General features: G+C 44.7%; 1 protein-coding gene across 1 annotated transcript; it reads right to left on the bottom strand.

Moving 5' to 3' along the window:
• Positions 1-977: 977 nt before the first annotated feature.
• On the bottom strand, positions 978-6,969 carry LOC122133327 (kinesin-like protein KIF7). The gene is made up of 3 exons (XM_042709297.1): positions 6,517-6,969; positions 1,424-2,029; positions 978-986 (listed from the first exon to the last, which is right to left on the bottom strand). Exons 1-3 carry the CDS (start codon positions 6,967-6,969, stop codon positions 978-980), a joined length of 1,068 nt encoding a protein of 355 aa, XP_042565231.1.
• Positions 6,970-18,336: the final 11,367 nt, after the last annotated feature.

Here is an 18,336-nt window from a genome sequence, read left to right as displayed (position 1 = left end):
TGTGTGTGTGTGTGTGTGTGTGTGTGTGTGTGTGTGTGTGTGTGTGATCATCTTTCACCTGTGGCCTATTCACCCACGTATTCCCCAGTGTGTGTTTGGAGTCCATGACAACCTGTGGTGGAAACAGTTGTTGGTCTGTGTGTGTGACGAATCCATTCTAAGTATATTTTGTTGAACCTTCCCATTCTCCCTGTACCTGCATGACAGCCTCACACAATGCCCTGCTCATTTGGAAGAAGTAGATTGTTAGCATAATACTATTTTAGTGCAGCATAATACTATTTTAGTGCAGCATAATACTGTACAACAATTGTATTTATACTGCTGAATTAAAGTGCATTACACAAAGTGGAAATTACTGAAGTCTGACAACAAATGAAGAGTGAACTGCAGAGAGAACAGTGATGACCACCAACAGTGGCTATGGAGGACATGGATTTAAAGGTGCAGTCCGCGACTCTAATCCAAAACACTTTTGTCAAATTCAGAGAATTGCTCCTTCCAGTCCTCCAGCTGTCTAACCCTAGTTACACATGTGACCTCACTATATTATTGATTCAATGATGTATTTCCAGTATTTCCAGTGATTTCAGTTTCAAAATGGTTGATTTGCTCAAGTTTGTTCAGCACATTATTCACCATTACTTACCATCATTTTTGAAAGGAGAGAGAGAGAGACAAATTGGTGAGCAGAAGTTACACAAAAGAAAAAAGAAAATGAACAAATAACGTCTCAAATTGAAAATCCACACTCCTGATTAAAAACAAAAACTCCATATATATGAATCTGTGTTGATAAAGCATTGCTCAATATTTCCAATGATGACACAGAAGGATTACATTTTAGAAGTGCTTTATTTGAGCATGATCATGAAGCATATTATTTATCATTTGACAACATGAGCAGTTGAGCAGTGTGTTCCCTTCAAAGAGTAAAGAGCAGGAAGCCACTGAAGGTGCTGTGGTTATTAGAATCATCAAAGAGCCTGAAACCTGCAGGGAGTCGCATGTTAACTACATCTCCCACCTCCAGCTGCAGAGTCACACCACTGGAGAGATAGGATCGCTGTCCATCACTATCATACTCTCCCAACCACATGACTTGCTCTCCATTCTTAAACATCTTGATAGTTATCCAGCTTTTGTCTAGTTCATCCATGACTATAAATCTGAAGTAGTAGACTCCTTTTACTGGAGCTGTGAAGAAGCCGTTCTTGTTGCTGTAGGCCTGTCCAAAATTGGTGATGATTTTAGTGAAGACCAAGTTCAGATCAGTATTCCTAGCCTCTATGTATCCTGAGTTAGTCAGACCTGCTGAGAATGCCACCTTGGGTTTCTCTGTAATCTCTTTCTCCAGATTCACTACTTCAGTCTCAGTGGCTGCCAGTCTGTTCTTCACTGCTGTCAGCTCTGCCTCTTGTACTGCTTGTTCCATCTTGAGTTTCTCCACCTCAGTCTCACTGGCAGACAGTCTGGTCTCCACTTGGGCTTCACCAGTCTCCATCCTTCTCTTCAGGACTTCCAGCTCTGCCTCTTGTTCGGCTTGTTCTTTGATCAGGTCCATCACTTCAGTCTTCATAGTGGTCAGCTCTGTGTGTTGTGCTGCAGTGTCTTTCTTCACGTTCTCCATGTCAGTCTCAGTGGCTACCAGTCTCTCAGTCACTGACCTCAGATCAGCTGTCTGTGCTGCAGCTTCCTTCCTCAGATTCACCACTTCAGTCTCACTGGCAGACAGTCTGGTTTTCACATCTGTCAGCTCTGAATCTTGTGCTGCTTGTTCAATCTTTAGGTGCAGCACTTCCATCTTCGTAGTGGTCAGGTCTGTGTGTTGTGCTGCAGTGTCTTTCTGCACGTGCTCCATGTCAGTCTCAGTGACTGCCACTCTCTCAGCAACTGACCTCAGATCAGCTGTCTGTGCTGCAGCTTCCTTCTTCAGATTCACCACTTCAGTTTCACTTGCAGTCAGTCTGGTCTTCACATCTGTCAGCTCTGAATCTTGTGCTGCGTCTTCCATCTTGAGTTTCTCCACCTCAGTCTCACTGGCAGTCAGTCTGGTCTTCACATCTGTCAGTTCTGCCTCTTGTGCTGCTTGTTCCTTGTTCAGGTTCATCATTTCAGTCTTCATAGTGGTCAGGTCTGTGTGTTGTGCTGCAGTGCCATTCTTCACAGCCTCCATGTCAGTCTCAGTAGATGCCAGTCTCTCAGTAACTGACCTCAGATCAGCTGTCTGTGCTGCATCTTCCTTCCTCAGATTCACCACTTCAGTCTCAGTGGCTGCCAGTCTGTTCTTCACTGATGTCAGTTCTGCCTCTTGTGCTGCTTGTTCCATCTTGAGTTTCTCCACCTAATTGTAATTGTAATTTATTTTTCAAGACAGGGACAGTGCACAATAAAACATTAATCTTGAACAAACAAAAGAATATGCATTGTGCCAGGTTCTAGCAGATTGCTATTTTCCACCTGTAGTCCCTGGGCAGGTTGATGGAATAGTACATAAAAACATAATAATAACAAGTAAAATTACAGAACAAAGAACATGGAAGCAGATTCAACATGACAAGATTTAAAGCTAGGCTGCTCCCCAACACACACACACACACACACAAACACAATTCATAAATGTGTACACTCCTGTCCTGACAGTAGCCAACGCTTGGCAAGATGTAAGAAGGTGTGGGGACTTCTACATGAAATAATGTCTGTTGGCAGAGTATTCCATTGAGTCATGGCAATACAGAAAAAGGATGACTTCCCAAATACAGTTTTGGGGTACACTACACTCACCCCTTGTTACAGATCTTGTTGTTCGTGTTGACTGTTGACATATTTTTTCAAGGGGGGAGCTACACTTTTAAAAAGTAAGCAGACATTTGAGTGCTTGATCTGACAGTGATGGTAGCGACGTGGCTTTTTATCATGGATTTTGAGGGCACTTTTGTATAAGGATTCAAGTGGTTTTCGAACTGTTTTAATTGACTGAGACCAGCTTGTAATACAATATAAAAGATGTGGTATAATCATAGCATTCAGATACATACTAGAAGCCTCGACTGTGAGTGAATTCCCTATGTATCTGAAGTTAGCTAGGTTAAAGTTCAGTGTGTTTCTCAGTTTTTTTAACATGTTTTTTAAAGCTAAGAGTTGGGTCAAGGGTAACACCCAAGTACTTGAATATATCCACATTATCAATTGTTCGCCCATTTACTGAGACATTGGGGCAATCCTTCAGTATGTGCCTGTTGGTGAAAAACATGGTTACAGTTTTTTCTAGGTTTAAGGTGAGGCATGAGTTTTGTAACCAGAGAGCAACCTTTTGCATTTCTTGGCAACCTCTGTAGCGCTCTTACCATGAGTATATATGACAGTGTCGTTGGCATACATTATTATGCCGACATCATCACACATGGAAGGCAGGTCATTTATATATATGCTAAAAAGTAATGGCCCCAAGATTGATCCTTGTGGTACACCCAGTGTGCATTAGGGATGGGCATTCGATTAAATTGTCTTAATCGATCGTCGGGAGAATTAACGATCGATTTTTGATTAATCATTAATATTTTTATATTAAAATTCACTATTTATAGGCTATATTAAAATGCAGTGAAAGGAGAAAAAACACAGCGTTTTTCCTCATTGAGATCTTTATTACAAGATGAACAACTCTTGTGGCAGTTAAACTTACAAGATGGACAACTCTTGTGCCAGTTTAACGGGATCCGTTCAATGGTTACACTTGAAAATATGTGCTGCTGTACTCTTAAGCAGCGGAGCCGACAGCTAGAAACCGGTGCTCATAAACACAACTGACCCTCGGTTTTTTTTTCTCTCCAAAATAATAATACAAAAAATAGGGCTGTCAAAGTTAACGCGTTAATCTATGAGATTATTGTGGCCGAGATTGAGATAAAATATTTTAACGCAGTTAATGCAACTTTGTTTACTTCCGGTGTGCGTTGACCCCTGACACGAAACCTCCGCCTGCCTGCAGTCAGTTAGATTGGAGAGACCGAGACGGTACGGTAGTTGAAGATGGAGAGAGCTGAGGGATTGTTGGGCGGAAAGTTTCTGTTTAAAGCAGCTTGCACACTGCCCCGACAAACGCCAACATTCTCCAACAAACACCAACAGTTGGGTCAGTGTGCGCCAGCATTTGGTCATTGTCGGGTACTGTCGGAAGAGTTCAACATGTTCAGTCGGATCGGGTAAAGTTGCAGAATGTCTGACCAATGTAGGGAGATTTCCAACGAACTCCAACATTCTGACAGCTCGTTACCTTGACAACTAGGCTAAACTCGCGTGCATAACATCCTCGAGCTCTCTTGAATGTCGTAGTTATGTTGGTTATCAGATCGCGATTAATCTAGATTAATTAATTTCAAAATGTGAGATTAATTAGTTAATTTTTTTAATCTATTGACAGCCCAAACTATCAAAAAAGGCACAGAGTCGAGAAAGAAAGTCGAGGGTGAGAGAGATTAGCCTACCTAACAATGCTAGCCTACCCTGCTCGTTGTGCATCGCAGCTCCTCCGTGCTAACACCGAGTTGATGCTAGGTTGAGACTGAGAGCAGGATGCACCGCCACTAACCAGGGTCGGATGTACGTTGTTCAAGTGGTAGCTCATTTGAGTTGTGGCCGAGTTGTACTTATACACAGCTTCGCAGTGTTGGCAGTGAACTAAATCATTTTTTAAATCAAAATGGTCCCACGCTACACTTTGCCGTGACCTCTTCATGTTTACTACAGAAACTCGTAGGTAACTGAGTAGGCCTGTGGCGTTTTTTTCAAACATTGCCCTCGTGTGGTAAAATGTTTAATTGCTGCCACATAGCGAAATCCCATGCATTCCTTCAAGACTCACACTACGCAACAGAACATGCATTTGTTTTAGTGATGAAAAAATAATGTCCTCAACGAAATTCTTAATGATCAATTAATCGATTGTCGATTAATTATGCCCATCCCTAGTGTGCATGCTTTAAATGGGGAAAGTGTATTGTTTACACGCACACACTGGTGACGGCCACTAAGGTATGACCTGATCCAGTTTTGGGTGTGTGATGAAAGATTATAATTACCAAGATTGTGAAGCAGTTTGTTATGATTGACAGTATCAAAGGCCTTGCGCAGGTCTAGAAAGACTGCACCAACCACTCCTCCTTGGTCTAAGTTGGTTTTAATGTCCTTAAGGAGGTAGCAGCAGGCCGTGTCAGTGGAATGTTTTTTCTTGAATCCAAACTGCAAAGGATGTAAAAGTGCCTTGGAATCAAGATGGGCAATGAGTTGTTCCGCCACTGCCTTTTCCATGACCTTTGAGGCTGCTGGGAGTATACTAATGGGGCATTGTTACTGACCTCCTGAGCATCACCAGATTTATGGAGTTACTATAGCTGTTTTAAAAGAACTGGGAAAGATGCCTTCATTTATAGATTTGTTTATTATTGTAGTTACTGGTGAAATGACAGACTCTTTATGTAGCTTTAAAAATGCAGTGTCCAGGCAGTGTATATCCTTGGCCTTGCTGTTTGACAAGTTCGATAGAATTGTATCAACTTTTGCCTCATTTATTGTGCTCAGGTCAGATACAGGCCCTTCACAAGTAACTGGTTGCGAAGGGTCTATTGCCGGAAACGTCTGACTGAGTTGCTGCACAGAATTAAAAAAAAGAATCATTAAAGTTAGCGGCAACAGCATGGCTATCATTTAGGATAGAGCCATTTACTCTGAGCTGAATGCTCTTGTGTGTGTTCTTTTCCTTATCAAGTAATTTATCAATGCTATTCCATAATTTTGTACTGTTCCCTTTGGCATCCCTGATGAGATCCAGACAAAAAGTTGCCCTAGCTTTTCTAAGTTGCTGTGTTACCCTGTTTCTTAAACTTTTAAAAATCAGATGATCAGTACTAAATCTTGACTTTAAAAACTTTTTTAGAGCAGCATCTCTCTTTTTCATTATGTCCAAGGTAGGTTGTGTTTTGTGTTTTGTTTCTTAGACCATGTTTTTGTATATCTCAATACAATAGCCTTATAAGCCATCATTAGATTGTTACTAGCTTGTTCACAGGATTTGTTATCAGAAATGTCAGTCCATCTTGTTTCCTTTATTTCTTTTTCAATGAGTGCCAAGTCTTTCTTTGGGATGAAAGATACATTGGGATTGTTTTTCGTTGTGTGTTGATTCTGAAAACGTGATTTGGTCAGCTTTCTAGCGGCCAGCATAAGATTGTGATCTGACAGACCGGTGATCAGGTTGTAAGTTTTAGTGATCCTGTCTGGTTTATTTGTAAATATGAGGTCTAGTAGTTTTTGAGAAGATTTTGTTAATCTTGTGGGTTTACTTAACATTTGTGTCATCTGGAACATTTTGATAATGTCCTTGAGCTTTTCCCTACATGCTTTATCAAGCCAGTTTAGATTAAAATCTCCCATTAGTATCATTTCACTTCCTGCATACTGTTTGAGGACATCAGCAATATAATAAAAAAATTAATTTGTAGACTGACACGTTCTCACCTCAGTCTCACTGGCAGACAGTTCCATCTTCAGGTTCATCACTTCAGTCTTCATAGTGGTCAGGTCTGTGTGTTGTGCTGCAGTGCCATTCTTCACAGCCTCCATGTCATTCTCAGTGGCTCCCAGTCTCTCAGTAACTGACTTCAGATCAGCTGTCTGTGCTGCATCTTCCTTCCTCAGATTCACTACTTCAGTTTCACTTGCAGTCAGTCTGGTCTTCACATCTGTCAGCTCTGAATCTTGTGCTGCGTCTTCCATCTTGAGTTTCTCCACCTCAGTCTCACTAGCAGACAATCTGGTCTCCACTTGCACTTCACCAGTGTCCATCCTTGTCTTCAGCACTACCAGTTCTGCCTCTTGTGCTGCTTGTTCCTTGTTCAGGTTCATCACTTCAGTCTTCATAGTGGTCAGGTCTGTGTGTTGTGCTGCAGTGCCATTCTTCACAGCCTCCATGTCAGTCTCAGTGGCTGCCAGTCTCTCAGTAACTGACCTCAGATCAGCTGTCTGTGCTGCAGCTTCCTTCCTCAGATTCACCACTTCAGTCTCAGTGGCTGCCAGTCTGGTCTTCACATCTGTCAGTTCTGCCTCTTGTGCTGCTTGTTCCATCTTGAGTGTCTCCACTTTAGTCTCACTGGCAGTCAGTCTGGTCTTCACATCTGTCAGCTCTGAATCTTGTGCTGCGTCTTCCATCTTGAGTTTCTCCACCTAATTGTAATTGTAATTTATTTTTCAAGACAGGGACAGTGCACAATAAAACATTAATCTTGTACAAGAGAATATGCATTGTGCCAGGTTCTAGCAGATTGCTATTTTCCACCTGTAGTCCCTGGGCAGGTTGATGGAATAGTACATAAAAACATAATAATAACAAGTAAAATTACAGAACAAAGAACATGGAAGCAGATTCAACATGACAAGATTTAAAGCTAGGCTGCTCCCCAACACACACACACACACACACACACACACACACACACACACACACACACACACACACACACACACACACACACACACACACACACACACACACACACACACACACAATTCATAAATGTGTACACTCCTGTCCTGACAGTAGCCAACACTTGGCAAGATGTGAGAAGGTATGGGGACTTCTACATGAAATAATGTCTGTTGGCAGAGTATTCCATGGAGTCAGGGCAATACAGACAAATGATGACTTCCCAAATACAGTTTTGCGTTGGGGTACACTACACTCACCCCTTGTTACAGATCTTGTTGTTCGTGTTGACTTCTCAGAGCAGAGAGTAACATATTTTTTCAAGGGGGGAGCTACAGCATTATGAATAATTTAAAAAAGTAAGCAGACATTTGAGTGCTTGATCAGATTCTCAAAGTTTAAAATTTCATATTTGTTTAGTATCTGACAGTGATAGTTGTGACGTGGCTTTTTTTCATGGATTTTGAGGGCACTTTTGTACAGGGATTCAAGTGGTTTTAGAACTGTTTTATTTGACTGAGACCAGCTTGTAATACAATATAAAAGATGTGGTATAATCATAGCATTCAGATACATACTAGAAGCCTCAACTGTGAGTGAATTCCTTATGTATCTGAAGTTAGCTAGGTTAAATTTCAGTGTGTTTCTCAGTTTTTTAACATGTTTTTTAAAGCTAAGAGTTGAGTCAAGGGTAACACCCAAGTACTTGAATACAGTATATCCACATTGTCAATTGTTGAGACATTTACTGAGACATTGGGGCAATCCTTCAGTATGCACCTGTTGGTGAAAAACATGGTTACAGTTTTTTCTAGGTTTAAGGTGAGGCATGAGTTTTGTAACCAGAGAGCAACCTTTTGCATTTCTTGGCAACCTCTGTAGCGCTCTTACCATGAGTATATATGACAGTGTCGTCGGCATACATTATTATGCCGACATCATCACACATGGAAGGCAGGTAATTTATATACAGTATATGCTAAAAAGTAATTGCCCCAAGATCTTTGTGATACACCCAGTGTGCATGCTTCAAAGTTAGCGGCAACAGCATGGCTATCATTTAGGATAGAGCCATTTACCTTGAGCTGAATGCTCTTGTGTGTGTTCTTTTCCTTCCCAAGTAATTTATCAATGCTATTCCATAATTTTGTACTGTTCCCTTTGGCATCCCTGATGAGATCCAGATAAAAAGTTGCCCTAGCTTTTCTAAGTTGCTGTGTTACCCTGTTTCTTAAACTTTTAAAAATCAGATGATCAGTACTAAATCTTGACTTTAAAAACTTTTTTAGAGCAGCATCTCTCTTTTTCATTATGTCCAAGGTAGGTTGTGTTTTGTGTTTTGTTTCTTAGACCATGTTTTTGTATATCTCAATACAATAGCCTTATAAGCCATCATTAGATTGTTACTAGCTTGTTCACAGGATTTGTTATCAGAAATGTCAGTCCATCTTGTTTCCTTTATTTCTTTTTCAATGAGTGTCAAGTCTTTCTTTGGGATGAAAGATACATTGGGATTGTTTTTCGTTGTGTGTTGTGTCTGAAAACGTGATTTGGTCAGCTTTCTAGCGGCCAGCATAAGATTGTGATATGACAGACCGGTGATCAGGTTGTAAGTTTTAGTGATCCTGTCTGGTTTATTTGTAAATATGAGGTCTAGTAGTTTTTGAGAAGATTTTGTTAATCTTGTGGGTTTACTTAACATTTGTGTCATCTGAAACATTTTGATAATGTCAAAATTTCCTACGTGCTTTATCAAGTCAGTTTAGATTAAAATCTGCCATTAGTATCATTTCAGTCCCTGCATACTGTTTGAGGACATCAGCAATATAATCAAAAAATTCATTTGTAGACTGACATGTTCTCACCTCAGTCTCACTGGCAGACAGTTCCATCTTCAGGTTCATCACTTCAGTCTTCATAGTGGTCAGGTCTGTGTGTTGATCTGCAGTGTCTTTCTTCACGGCCTCCATGTCAGTCTCAGTGGCTGCTAGTCTCTCAGTTGCTGACTTCAGATCAGCTGTCTGTGCTGCAGCTTCCTTCCCCAAATTCACCACTTCAATTTCACTTACAGCCAGTCTGGTCTTCACATCTGTCAGCTCTGCCTCTTGTGCTAAATTGTCCTTGATCAGGTTCATCATTTCAGTCGTCACAGCTGTCATCTCTCTGTCTTGGGCATCATTTTCTGTCTCTATTTTGTACAGCAGATCTTTGGTGTTTCTTAGATCATCCTGAGTGAATCTCAGAGTCACCCTCAGCTCCACTACCATGTCTCTGAGTTCCCTGAGCTCAGAAGAGACGTCCAGCTGGGTAGAGACTTCAGCAGCAGCAGCAGCAGCCCCAGTGCTCTGGCTCTCTGTGTGATCTTCAGTCTGGGTGCTCTGAGTCTGAGATCCACACATGGAGAGCAGCAGCACCAGCAGTGTGATGACAGCCCTCATCTTTAACATTGCTCCTTACCTCTCAGTAGTAGTAATAGTAGTAGTAGTTGCAGTAGTACTTTATGCGACTCAGTCTGTGAACACCCTCTTTTATATGTTATTTAGTGATTATTTATAGAGCTTTCATCATTTGAGGGGGAGCTTGAGTCCAGGGACACTGATATGGTTATTCAGTTATTATCAGTTTTGTGGGAAAGTGCCAGCCTGTCACCCATCATGTAGGGCAGGTAGTGTCTCGTGTCCTTATTTCACCCCTTCGTCTTAGACTTTAAGAATCACATCTATTCCTTCTGTGAATGCTAGTGAAGATCTAGTTCTCACCAAAGACAAATAGTCACGAATAATTACAAAAACTGTAGAAGAGGAAAAAGAAATAAGGAAAATAGATCTTTGGGTGACTTTATGGAATTATATAAATATTATATATACATATTGATGATGGAAGGCCCAGATAAACTGAATACATTAAATCAATATAAATAGTTGGATTTAGATGGATAGTTTGATTAAATGTGTTTTGTATTGATTTATTTTGTATTCAATATCAATTGATTATCATTTCCTTACTCCAGTCCTCTCCCTCTGCTGTTCCTGCCATCATCAGCAGGTGAATTAATGTTACATCCAGAAGAGTTACATTTGTATTTGTGTAAAGAGAATAGAGTGTATACATTTGAACAACATTAGCTTCACCAGTACCAGGTGTGTCTACCTGCCAGTCCCTCAGCCTATCCAACCCTAGGCGGCATGGAGTGGGGTGGGCCTTGGAGAGAGGGAATGCTGGGTTTCAAAACATCAAAACTCACTGATTATAGTGTAGCTTTGATATGTGAGAGGCTGTTATCAGACAGAAAACTTGATTACTTTAAGCAGGGATTATATTCATGGCCACTAATCAAACAAAAAAGACCTTGAGGCTTTGATCGTTTAATCGCTGTTGTGAAAACTTAAACACCTGTTACTGGTAGGATCGGTTAGGTAAGGTCTGGGTTAATGTCCTTATTCAGCCTCACCATTTTTTTTGTTTATTTGCAAATACCAGCATTCAGCTGGACGTAAAAATGTGCCTCAGGTTGTTGTCTTGTCTTCTGTTACACTTCCTCTGAGAGCTCATGACAGCAGGATATTGCATCATAGATGTGTTATATTTGATATTCAGGCTGTGAGTAAGTCACAGATTTTACCAAAGCATCACGCTGTGCATGGCCTAATGCTTTTCAGAGTACTCTCTGTGTCTGTGCAGTGGGCTTTCTGTGTGGTCTGCACAGGGTGTAGCCTTTTAAACGAATACTGAAGAGGGTCCTACATATCCAGTAACTAGCCAGCTCAGTTAGCCACTCAGTCCAGTGCTAAGTTTGGCTGATATGTACAGCCCGTGTTGAGACAGACCCACTCAGTCCAGTGCTAAGTTGGGCTGATGTGTACAGACCCTGTGTTGGGACAGACCCACTCAGTCCAGTGCTAAGTTGGGCTGATGTGTACAGACCCTGTGTTGGGACAGACCCACTCAGTCATCCTTTATTTAGTCTGAGTGCATTAGTAAAAGACAGGAGTGGCCAGACTGGCATTTATGAATGAACACACTTAAAGGCAAATGCTTGGCTGCTTCTGCAACTCTGTGTTTAATATGTGTGTGTGTTTGTGTGTGTGTATGTGCCATTGATGATCTGATTGACTGATTTGGAGGTTCTGTCAGCCGTCCGCTCTCTGAAGAACAACAAGTCCCCTGGCATGGACAATATCCCTGCGGAACTGCTTAAACAGGGTGGTTACCTCTGTACAAGAGCGCTACATCAACACATCACTAAAGTATGGGCTGATGAAAACATCCCACAGCAATGGAGGGATGCCAAAATTGTCACCATATATAAGAACAAAGGTGACAAGACCATCTGTGGCAACCACAGGGGTATATCCCTCCTTGCTGTTGCTGGTAAGGTCCTGGCCAAGGTGTTGCTGCAGAGGCTACTCAACAACATCACAGAGTCATTGCTCCCAGAATCACAGTGTGACTTTAGAAAGAACAGGAGTACAGTCGACATGGTCTTCACAGCCCGGCAACTTCAGGAAAAGTGCAGGGAGCAACATCAAGACCTGTTTATGGCTTTTGTCAACCTCTCCAAAGTCTTCGACACTGTGCAGAGAGACCTACTGTGGGACATCCTGCTCCGGTTTGGATGCCCTAGCAAGTTTGTCAACATCCTCCGACAGTTTCATGATGGTATGAATGCTAGGGTGACAATAGGAGGACAAGAGTCTGCCTCCTTCCCTGTGTGCACAGGGGTCAGGCAGGGGTGTGTACTAGCACCAGTGCTCTTTAACATCTTCCTCCTATGCGTCACCCAGCTTCTCCATAAGGAAATTGAGGACAACAGCGGGGTGACAGTGGTCTATAGGCTAGATGGCAACCTCTTTAACATCAGGAGGCTGCAAGCAACCACCAAGCTGCACAGAGTGAGGGTCCTTGAGCTGCATTATGCAGATGACTGCGCTCTTGTGGCTCACACTCCACAAGACCTCCAGGCTGTCCTGGATGCAGCTGTGAAGGCTTACAGCAGGATGGGGCTGACCATCAACATTACCAAAACAGAGGTAGTCTGTCAGTGGAGCACCAACATCCCACCCACGCCACCCATCTTCAACATCACTGATAAGAATCTGTCTCCAGCGAATGCTAGGAATCACTTGGCGTGACCGAGTGCCACACACCGAGATCCTCAGGAGAGCAGGCTGTAGGAGCATTGAGGCCACCATCACCCACTACCAGCTACGATGGCTGGGGCACGTTATAAGGATGCCCCTCAATCGGCTGCCTCACAAAGTGCTGTATGGCCAGCTCGCCCAAGGCCAACGCTCTGCTGGAGGGCAGAAGAAGCGCTATAAAGACCAGATAAAAACAGCGCTAAAGAAGTGCAAAATCAGGCCTGGGGACCTGGAGGGCTTGGCTGCTGACCGTAACACCTGGCGTCAGATGTGCCAAGACGGGACCAAAGCACTGGAGGAGGACAGGACAGCCAGGAGACAGGAAAGGCAAGAAAGAAGGCATACAAGAAAAACAACCAAGGTTGCCAGTACCACCACTACTACATTCGCATGTCCCACCTGCGACAAGACCTGTGGATCCAGGATAGGACTATACAGCCACCAGAAAACTCACCGTTGAGAGTCAGAAGTGGACGTCATCATCGGCCTCGATGGACAACTGCAAGCAAGCGTGTGTGTGTGTGTGTGTGTGTCTGGGATCATCTTTCACCTGTGGCCTATTCACCCACATATTCCCCATTGTGTGTTTGGAGTCCATGACAACCTGTGGTGGAAGCAGGTGTTGGTGTGTGTCGGTGTGTGTCGGTGTGTGTGTGCATGGGCACGTGTGTGTGTGGGAAAGGACTCATGGTAGAGAAATGTAAAACTCTGACTATAATCGTGTATGTGTGGTAATCAGATGCCTTTGTGTCTTAAGTGCTGACCTTTCTGGCTTTGTATGTGGGCTTAAAACGCTAGGTTACGTATGTAACCGTGGTTCTATGAATTTCGGATGACCGCCAGAGGCGGTGCTTTCAGCACTGGATGTCCATCACGATTACGTGTAGTTCGAGTGTTTGTATCAACAAAGTCACCTGTGACCTGGGTGACGTATGCCCCTTGCCCCGGTACTAAAGGCACGTTCACCCAGGACTTGACCCTTGGCAATCTTCTCGCGAATATTCCGAGTGACTGCCAAGCTCTGGCGGTCATCCGAAATTCATAGAACCACGGTTACATACGTAACCTAGCGTTCTATTTCATTTCTACTGCTTTCAGCACTGGATGACTAATACCAACAAAGTCACGAGGAAATCTTACCTTGCTCCCGCTGTAAGGAAGTAGGAAGAACAGCTGCTGCCACTGGGTTATGAGGGACCACGTTAACCCTATAAAACCTTGCAAATGTGCAGGTTGATGCCCATGATGCAGCTGTACAGATATCTGAAAGGGGGACACCTCTTAGGGCCGCCCACGATGTACATACACTCCTAGTTGAGTGACCTCGGACCTGAGGGACCGGGAGGCTACTGCTCCTATAGGCACAAATAATAGCGTCCACAATCCAACGTGATAGACGTTGTTTGGATAAGCTGTGCCCTCTCCTTTGTCCTGAATGACAGAGAAACAGTGAATTAGACTGGCGGAATTCCACAGTCATATCAATACAGTATAAGGGACAGTCGGGTCCTGCTTCTGTGCTTGGCACCACTCACAAAAAAAACTTCCACCTGTTAGCGTACAGCGCATTGGTGGAGGGTGCCCGGGAGCTGTGGATGGTCCGTACAACCGCTGGGTCACATGACCCTAACAATGGCTCAGGCCCTTCAGAGGCCAGACCCAAAGCTGCAGACGAGCTGGGTTCGGGAGCCAGATTCGACCCTCCAGCTGTGAGAGGTGGTCCAGCCTCACAGGGAGGCACCACGGCTCCCCGTCTAGTAATCTGTGCAAGATTAGGAACCACACTCGTCCCGGCCATTTGGGGGCTATTAGTAACGCCTTATGGTTCCCTCTGAGGATCCTTTCCATAGTGGGCAGGATTAGTGGTAGTGGGGGGAAGGCGTACAGCAGCTGATTTTGCCACGCTTGGGCCAGTGCATCCTGGCCCAAGGGGCTTATAGATTCCCCCTGAGAAAACCAGAGGGGACAGTGCGTCGTCGACTGTGAGGCGAAAGAGCCACCCCTGCCTTGCCATATCTCTGCCAGGTCGCTTCCACCACTTGTGGATGCAGCCTCCATTCCCCAGGAGGTGGGTGCTGCCGGGATAGCAAATCCTCGGCCGTGTTTTGAGTGCCTGGCAAATGCATTGCCCTCAGGCTCAGAAAGTGAGGATACGCCCACAACCGCAGCTGTTGGGTCAGCCTCGAGGATTGTCTGGACCTCCCCTAGTGGTTTACCTGGTAGACCAGTGTTGGCTGTTCTTACCAGAACATGCTTTCAGCACTGGAAGAAAATGTTTGAGCGCCAGCAGAACATCCTGCAGCTCCAATACATTTGTGTTGTTCCTGCTGCCAAGGACTCCAGAGACCTCTGACAGTCCTGCATTGTCATACAGCTCCCCACCCTTCCAGAGAAGCATCGGTGGCCTTCTCTGCGAGAAGGTATGGACCCCCAAGGGGACCCCCTGGGTGAGATATGTCTCTCCCCTCCACGGGCGTAGCTTTGCAAGGCAACTGGAAGTGACTCTGACCAGCTTGTGCCTGTGATAAGTGGGGTGCAAGCCAAGATCGTTCAGCCGAATTTGAAGAGGCCGCAATGACAGAAGGCCCAAAGGGACCACCGATGAGGCCGCTGTGAGCATACCCAGCAGTCTCAGATATGATTTGAGGGCCAGAGCCCTGCCTCTCCTGAAATGACTGATGAGCTTGAGGGTGTTGTTGCCCCGTTGTTGAGAGGGGGTAGCAACCATCAGCCGTGAGTCTAGCTGGATGCCAATAAAGACGATCTGCTGACTGGGCAACCGGGAGCTCTCTTCCTTTTAGCCCTAGCCTGGTAGCATAGGAGATCAGCAATGCTGATTCTCTGAGGGCCTCTCCCCTTGACTGGGAACGGCTCAGCCAGTCGTCCCTGGCCTGCATTGGGGGACAGTGCCGCTGCCACACCTCTGGTGAAGACCCTTGGTGCCAGCGAGATCCCGAATGGGAGCACACAGAACTGGTAAGCCCTGCCCTCGAAAGCAAAACGAAGGAACTGTTTGCCGAGGTGTGATAGAGACGTGAAAGTATGCATCCTTTAGGTCGATGGTTGTAAACCAATCTCCTTACTTGATGCCTTGCAGCACATCTGCTGTACGCAGCATGTGGAATATTAACATCTTGAGATGCGCGTTTACCCGTCTCAAGTCTAGTATAGGCCGAAGGCCGCCGCCCTTCTTTGGGATGATAAAATAAGTGGAGTAGAATCTATCCATTGTGCCAGCCTGTCTAATGGCTCGATGGCGCCTTTCCTATGGAACCTCGGTGGTCGACGTTGGAACCATAGAGGGCCTCTGTCTGCCGGGAGCCTCACGGCTCAGACTGGCAACTGTTGTCTGACCTGTGTAACCAGTAGGCTGCACTCCAGAGCTTGCTGTGCGGCAGGACCAAACATCTGTCCTGAAATGACAGGAAGAGACAAAAGGGCTTTCCTGCACGGCTCCAAAAGTGGAGACTAGGCCAACCATATCTGGTGTCGGGCCTGGGTTAACGAGGAGACAGCCTACCCAACTCCCTGGTCATGTAGGCAAACGCCTGCAGGGAGGTGTCACTCAGACTCTGTGCAGAGGGGTCAGCCTCAGAAGTCTGTAACGTCTGGGACAGGGCTAGTACCAGGTGTGACATTGAATACCCAAGACGTGCAATACGCGCTGTTGCGTCGTAGAATTTTACCATGTAGTCGTCTGTCAAACGGCACTGTAGCTGGGGGCAGCGAGCATCAGGCCGGAGTGCTTCAACAGGTGTCAGAACCAGGGCAGCAACGGCTGGTTCACTACGGAGCCCTTCAGTGTGGTGTGGCTCGTACCCAGGGAACTGGGAGGAGAGTAATAGGGGCCTCTCTGAAGCCCTGGTGGAGAGAACATCCTCCTTGAGGATCTCAAAAGCTGGCGACAGTATTGGAGGGAGCACCTCCGAGGGAGACTGTGGAGCCGCTGTAGCGAGAGCACTAGCAGGCTGTGCAGCAGGTCGTTGCAGATTTAGACGCAGAGTCTTTATTTCTGCGAACTCCGAAGTCGAAGTGTCTACCGTCTGGGCAAGCGGATCAATTTTCCTGCATTTGCCCTTACCCGAGGCTTCCTGGGAATCAGCCTCCGGCGTTTGCATTGCGCTGCGTCTCTGTGCCGGGGCGGTTCTGGCTAGGCCAGCCTCTCCAAACGCACAGCTAGACTCATGCAGCTGCAGTTCATGCATGCCAGCTCAGTAAGTCCTTGCCTCAACACCTAGGCATGAGGGACACTTATCGTGGCCGCCTCTGGCTCCAGAGGGGCCCGGCAACAGTGGATGTAATGAACATGTTGCAATATCTATACATAGATTTATTTATTTTTATTTTTCATAGGAGTGATTTACCAGCAGCCTTAGTGAAATAACACTAGGCTCTATTATATAAGATAGGTTACTGTTTAAGACCGAACACACTCCTCTACAGTCACCTGAAATCAAATAATAAATTCTGAACTGAAATTTGCGGGGTGGAGACAATCACCCACTCAAACTAGGCAGTTTATTATGGACCAAGCTTCAATATTAACCAAGCGAATTAAACCTGATCACGGCAATGATTCCTCTTACGTTATGTAAGGTAGGCTTCCGTTTAGAAAGAGCGGACACACTCGTTAACGGTTACCAAAATTAGATGCTTTAGAACTGAAATTGCGGGCGTAGCCCGTCAGTCACCAATCAGTAGGTAAACGTAGCCTGTACGTAAGGTAGGCTTCCGTTTAGAAAGAGCGGACACACTCGTTAACGGTTACCAAAATGAGATGCTTTATAACTGAAATTGCGGGCGTAGCCCGTCAGTCACCAATCAGCAGGTAAACGTAGCCTGCTTATAGCGTTTAACACCAAGCCGACAGGAGTAAAATCCTGTCCTGTTTAGGAGTGGACACACTCATTAACAGTTACCAATTAACAGTTACCCAAACATAGCTGTTTTTAGAAATGAAATTGCGGGGCGTAGAACGTAGCCTGCATATAGCATTAACACAAAGCCGACAGGAGTTAATCCTGTCCTGTTTAAGAGTGGACACACTCGTTAACAGTTACCAATTAACAGTTATCCAAACAGTAGGTAAACGTAGCCTGCTTCTAGCGTTAACACAAAGTTGACAGGAGTAAAATCCTGTTTGTTTACTTAATTGAATGCTTATGGCGAGAACTCCGCTTGCATCTTCATAATAACAACGGTACAAAACCGAACTATGCAAAGGACTTTCACTCGCTTAACACGTGGGTTTAATTTATCAGTTGTAAGGCGAGACGCCTGCACTGACCGCCCAATGCTTCTTAAACCATTACAGCCGCATCCGAGCGTGAACACTACAAACGGCACAAAATAGTAGAGGAAAACTCATCATGGTTTTAACTATCGGTTGTAAGGCGAGAAACACCTGTAGCCCACCATTTACCAATCAGTTAACCGCAATCGACATGCTTTATGGCGAGAACACCGCTTGCATCTCACAACGGTACAAAACAAATTATGCGAGGAATTTCAAACTCGCTTAACACGTGGTTTTAACTATCAGTTTAGGGCAAGAAACACCTGTACTGAAGCCCACCAGTCACCAGTGTTAACCGCAATCGACATGCTTTATGGCGAGAACGCCGCTTGCATCTCACAACGGTACAAAACAAATTATGCGATGAATTTTCAAATCGCTTAACAAGTGATTTTAACTATCAGTTTAAGGCAAGAAAC

This window comes from Clupea harengus, chromosome 2, assembly GCF_900700415.2.
Source record: "Clupea harengus chromosome 2, Ch_v2.0.2, whole genome shotgun sequence".
In the NCBI taxonomy this organism is placed as follows: domain Eukaryota; kingdom Metazoa; phylum Chordata; class Actinopteri; order Clupeiformes; family Clupeidae; genus Clupea; species Clupea harengus.
This window is presented reverse-complemented; position numbering and strand designations above follow the sequence as displayed.

What these genes read in the sequence shown, in the direction of transcription:
- LOC122133327 (XM_042709297.1), bottom strand. Translation starts at nt 6,969, where the DNA reads ATGGAGGCTGTGAAGAATGGCACTGCAGCACAACACACAGACCTGACC. An exon ending in TGTCTGCCAGTGAGACTGAG is followed by an intron (nt 2,030 to 6,516) that starts GTGAGAACGTGT and finishes AGTGAGACTGAG; the next exon opens with GTGGAGAAACTCAAGATGGA.